This window comes from Empidonax traillii, unplaced genomic scaffold, assembly GCF_003031625.1.
Source record: "Empidonax traillii isolate 1590-97213 ecotype Southwest subspecies unplaced genomic scaffold, ASM303162v1 scaffold132:size1788729, whole genome shotgun sequence".
Taxonomy (NCBI): Eukaryota; Metazoa; Chordata; class Aves; order Passeriformes; family Tyrannidae; genus Empidonax; species Empidonax traillii.
In genome coordinates this window covers 826,183-831,623 of record NW_020955325.1, presented here as the reverse complement: position 1 = coordinate 831,623, position 5,441 = coordinate 826,183, and the positions used below count along the sequence as shown (strand labels likewise).

At 43.8% G+C, this 5,441-nt stretch overlaps 1 protein-coding gene across 1 annotated transcript in view; it reads left to right on the top strand.

Annotated features, from left to right (window-relative positions):
• The first annotated feature begins 1,110 nt into the window (after positions 1 to 1,110).
• Positions 1,111 to 5,441, top strand: part of SNW1 (SNW domain containing 1) — a 21,943-nt gene continuing 17,612 nt past the window's right edge. The window contains exons 1-3 of the mRNA XM_027883700.1: positions 1,111 to 1,201; positions 2,201 to 2,354; positions 4,551 to 4,712. Of these exons, the coding sequence (XP_027739501.1) occupies positions 1,134 to 1,201; positions 2,201 to 2,354; positions 4,551 to 4,712 (384 nt within the window). The 5' untranslated portion in view covers positions 1,111 to 1,133. The remainder of the gene's footprint in view (positions 1,202 to 2,200; positions 2,355 to 4,550; positions 4,713 to 5,441) is intronic.

The window sequence follows — 5,441 nt, the reverse complement described above, 5'->3', positions numbered from 1 at the left end:
AAATTATTGATAAATGGTATGTGTCAAACTCTTGTATCTTTAGCTTTGTCTAAAGTGCTCATAGGAGGCCAGCTGTCTCAGAGAGAAGGGGAAGTACCTGTCATTCACAGAGGTGATGACAGAGCTGCTGTCACCACAATGCTAAGCCAAAGTCTGATTCCCACTGGAGATGATGACTGCAAGAGGACTGCCCTTACCTTCCTCCAAATCTCCCCTCAATTAGAAATTGTAGCAGATTAATTTAGCCTGCAGGACTAGTCTGCCCTGCAGGTTAGATGATGAGACAGACAAATCGACTAAAGACTCCAAGACAGACATTTACTCTGCCCTGTCGTCTTCCTGTCTCTTAGTGTATGATTTTTTTAATTTCCAATAGACCGTGTTTGTGTCTTTAATCATTCTACTCTTTTTTTCTCTGTCTGGCTTAGTGTTTCTCAGCTAGATAAACCGTGCCTGGACCAGTGGTACTCTTCTCCTTTTGATTCACTAGATGTGATGCAGTGATGGCAGTTACTAATTAATAACTGTCTTTGGTTATGTATGGTGACATACACTGCCCCTTCAACACAAATAGCAACTTGTCCATGTAAAGCTCCACCTAGTTCCCATCTATTACAACACCCTGAGAAGTTTTTCCATATTCCAAATTTTAATCATCCTCTAGAAAGTTCATTTATTGATTTAAAGAAAAACTTCTGTGGAACATAAAAATGCCCATTTAAGATAGGCAACTCCTGGTATTTAATGCAGAAGCTTTTATTTTAAATCAATATCTTTTATTCTGCTCTCAATCTCTCTTCTTCCCTTCTTTCCCATGTCCTAATTCAATGATTTCCAAGTAGCAGATATCAGAATAAGAAATTTTATTCCAATCCATTTTCTCTGTATGTACTGCTTTTCACTTGGACACCTTCATCTGGATGAACCGTGAAGTCACTGACCTTGCTGGAGGCTGCCTGAGCAGGACAGGAACGCTGACCAGGAACGCTGACCGGGGCCGCCCAAAGGAATACACGGGGGCCTTGTCAAACTACACCTCCCAGGATTTCTTGCGGCCCGTCCGTCCCTCCACCGCCGCGTTTGAGTGACGTCACAAGCCTACGGCTCCCAGGGCCGCGCCGCGGGTCCGGCGCATGCGCAGCTGCCCCCTCGCAGTCCAGGCCGCGGAGCGCTCGGCGGAGGCCAAGATGGCGCTCACCAGGTGGGTCCGCGGGCCCGGCCGGGTCCTGAGGGTGCCGCGCCCCCCACCCGGCCCGGGGCTCCCCCGCCGCGCTGCGGGGCTCCGCCAGCAGGAGGGGCCGCGCTCGGGGGGCGCGCCGCGGGGCCGCGGCCTCTCCTGGACAGTGAGCCGGCCGGCCGGCCGGGCCGGGGCCGCGGGAAGGACCTGGGAGGGCCACTTCGCCCTGCCCCGGCGGGAGCGGGTGTTCGGTGGTGCCGCTGTTTGAGGGCTCTGCCTCCTTCGCTGTTGTCGGCGGGAGGAAGGAGCCCCTCAGCCTCGGTCGGGTCCGTGAGGTTTTGTTGGGGTTCCCTCACGGACTCAGAGGGCGAGCGGTCTTTGTTGCGAGTTGCCGTGTCCCTCGCAGGACTCTGGAGTGCAGCTCCAGTGGCTACCCCGGAATGCCGAGTTTCTCCGGGCGCTTCTTTAGTAAATGCGCAGAAGGGCTCCGTAGACCGGACGAGCTGAAAAACGGGAAGTCAAGGAACTGGGGTCCGACTTGTTGTGTTTGGCTGGGAGGTGTCAGACGCTGAGGGGATGGTTGTTGACAGATTTCTCTGAGGGTGTTTGCTTTGAGAAAAAGGGAGAGTCCTTGGGTCTAGGGCGGTTTTATTTTCTTCTCCGAAAGGTGGAAAGAGCACACGGTGGTATGTCATTCCTATTGGAGAACAGGCATAGTCACACTCCTGTTGAAACACAATGTGAATGTGGATTAATTTAGCATTAGTTTTTATAGCAGTCTTCCAGAATGCTGGGAAAGCACACGTCGCTTTACCCTCTGTAATTTCAGAAGTTACTGCTCTCAGGTTTAGGAGTGTAATGCTCAAGTTCCATAAATTATTTCTTAATCTCCTGAGAGTGATTGTAGAGAAAGTAAGGACTTAAAAAGAAGTTGGTTCAAGCATAGTTGAGTGTCACTGAATGAAGTTATCAGAATTAACTTTGTATCTGTTTCTCTTTTGGCATCCATCTGTGGACGTGCAGTTTTTTGCCAGCTCCAACCCAGCTGTCCCAAGACCAGCTAGAACTAGAAGAAAGAGCTAGAGCTCAAAGATCCAGGCAGACTGCTCTGGTCTCATCCCGAAGGGAACCTCCACCGTACGGGTACCGGAAAGGATGGATACCACGAGTGCTAGAGGTAAATATTTAAATTCATACTGCAGATGTGTGTCCGTGATGGGGAAAAAAGTGTATTTTCTGGAGTAGAAATAAACTCTGAGCACAGAATTGTGCGAAGTCTTATCATGTGCAGCGTTTTCAAGACTTCTTGATATATTCTTGTGGTGAGGGAGGTTCTAATTCATCAGGTTACTTAAAACATGTGGTGGTAAACGGGATGTTCTAAGTATTCTTCCCTTCAGAGATGGTTGCATTGTAATAAGGAAATAGGTCTCTGGTCCTTTCGATTCTCAATCTGTGAATGCACAGGTCCTCTGAGAAGGACATCCATGTTGTTCCTCTGTCACTGTTTATTAAATACATCTTCCAGATTATAGCTGGAATAAGTGAACACATGTGTATCACACTCTTATGTCTTCTGTTCAAAAAGAGAGTTGCTGTTGGGGGCCAAAATTGGTACAGTTTGAAAGAAACTTGAAAATTAGTCAGATGTGTGTTGTTTAAGAGGGTTTTGGACAATGTTGTGTGTCATTAGCTGTAATCTGTGCCAGTGTAATGCAAATTCAACTGGAACTGTTAAAAAGTAGAAGGGAAAATACAGATGTACAGCTCTGATTACAAAACTGGTTTAATATAAGCTCTCACTGTGAGCCAGAAAAACCTTGCACTCTTTACAATGATTCTTGAGAGTAATATCTGAGACCTGTGCTGATGAGTCACAGGCCAATGCTCCTGGGACCAGGCACACTGCTGAGGTTTCACTAAAGTATTTCATGTATGATCTTGCATTGTTCCCAAATACCATCATTTCATGAGCTTGTAACAGCTTTACCCTCACTTATGTTTGAGTCCCATTTTTGTAAAGATGGATCCAACACCGTTCCATGGTGATCCATGTATTTCAAAGAGTAGTGGTTCTCTGAAAGAAAACATTCTTATGTGGGTTCAGCATTTAGTCAAGTATTACGATGTTAAAAACTATACCCAGTAGGGTAAGGTTCCCTTCCTACACTGTTGATTACCAAAGTTAAGATTTTAATGCTTATTCTTTCTAAATGTTAGTAAAAGAATTTTTTAAGAAGTCAGGTGATGAAGTTCTATGAATAGTTTCTGTCATCACTGGGCCACCAATTCATACACGTCCCAGAAAGACTGTTAAGGGCTCCTTTTGTACTTCGTAAACAAATGCAAATTCAAGAGCAGTAAATGGATTCAAAGCATAACTTTTGTCCAGTGATCCTGGAATGCCAGTGTTGGAAAAAAACAAAACCTGTTCTTAATACATCAAGAATTATGAAAAAAAAAAGGGGGGCATGACTGACACTTGTTGTGGCCAATACTTTTACAACTAATTGTTGAATGTGGGACATCAGTGAAAAACTTTAAATAACTGAAACTGTGTTTCAAGGAGCATTTATAGATGGCAGAAGCATATTGTCCCTGTTTGGAAGTGTTCTGTTCAGTCATTTCCATCCTCAGTCTGCTCTTTGTCCCAGTGGTGGTAACTCCGTGGTCATGTGGTGAGCATGGAGGGAGATCCATCTGCCTGAGACACACATTCTTCTTTGATCTGTTTTGTTACCAGACTCCACATAAGCAGTGCCACTGCAACAGAGGAAGGGGGAGATGCTTGTGCTGCTTTAAGAAAGTGCTTCCTCTAAAGAATTATTGAAACTGTAGCCTGAAGTTGTTTTATGAATAGTACCAATATAGTGTGCATCCTCGGTATTACTGAGCCAGGATGGTCTGTCTTAAGGGGTCTTTTGGTTTTTTGTTTATTGAATGCTTTTAAACCAATGTTTTGTAGAAGAGGGGAAGTAAAGTGTAAGAATGTTGGGTTGTTGGGTGCTGGCCCAGTTTTCACTGCATTTACATGTCAAAATAAAGAAATGCTTGACATTTGTACCATTGTAAAGCTTTGAAAGGAATGCAATGCCTTTTTATCTTGTTCACTTCATTATGGTGTGACGAGCAACAAATAACCAGCAGAAATCTTCATAAAAAATGTTGCTCTTGTAATTTTAGTATCCGCAGTTGCTTTATTGCAGAAGGTTAATTTTTGAAATTCTAATTAATAACTCACATGTGAGTTCAATACTCAGTTTTGTATTGTCTATAGCACAGTGTTACCTGCACATTTCCCATCCATGCAAATATGATACCTTTTTTTTTTTTTTTTGTCTTTTGGACATTCACTACTTTTTCTTTTCTGTAGGATTTTGGAGATGGAGGTGCTTTCCCAGAAATTCATGTGGCTCAATACCCATTGGATATGGGCCGAAAGAAGAAAATGTCCAATGCTTTGGCTGTTCAGGTGGATGCAGAAGGAAAAATAAAATACGATGCAATTGCTCGACAAGGACAGTCGAAGGACAAGGTAATATTTCTTCACATATCTGACTGGCAGGGATACTTGGAAAAGTTGTATGTACACATTGCTGTACTTAAACTCATTGGTCTGGCATTAGCCAGACGTACTGCATCCTCTTCTCTTAAAGAACTGAAATAATTTCAGATAGAAATTATGGTCTTTTCGGTAATGTAATTACAGATAAGGCAAAAATGGTGAGAGTCTCTACACAGAACTTGATGGCTTAGCAGTTTTCATTAGCGAGCTTTCCAATAAAGGCAAGAAACTGAAAACAGATCTGCAGCCTCATTTCAGCATAGAGAGAGAGGGCAAAAAACCAGAGAGAAAACACAGTTCAGCTTTCAGAACACTGCACCTTGTGTCTCACTGATTTCACATGTGACGCTTTTGGCTGTTTGAAGTGTTGTTTGGTGCTCTTTTTTTGTTATTGTTGTTTAATTGCAGCAGAAAGTATTGCCAGTGGTGATACTCCAAACGTTTTGTGCTGAGATCAGTAATGGCAAGATTCTCATTCAGTCTAATGGGAACCAACTTCAATTTCCTGTATACAGTAGCATTTCTAAAAACTAAGAGCTGACACTTGAGGTCTCCTAAGTCTACTTTGAGGAGTATTTACATCTGCCTTTTCAAATGTAACCAAGTGGACTACATTAGACTTCAATTCTCTTAAGCAGGTGTTGGGAGGCTGGAAAACTGCTGAGGCATGACCAAGTGTATGACCAGCTGCTTGTTCCA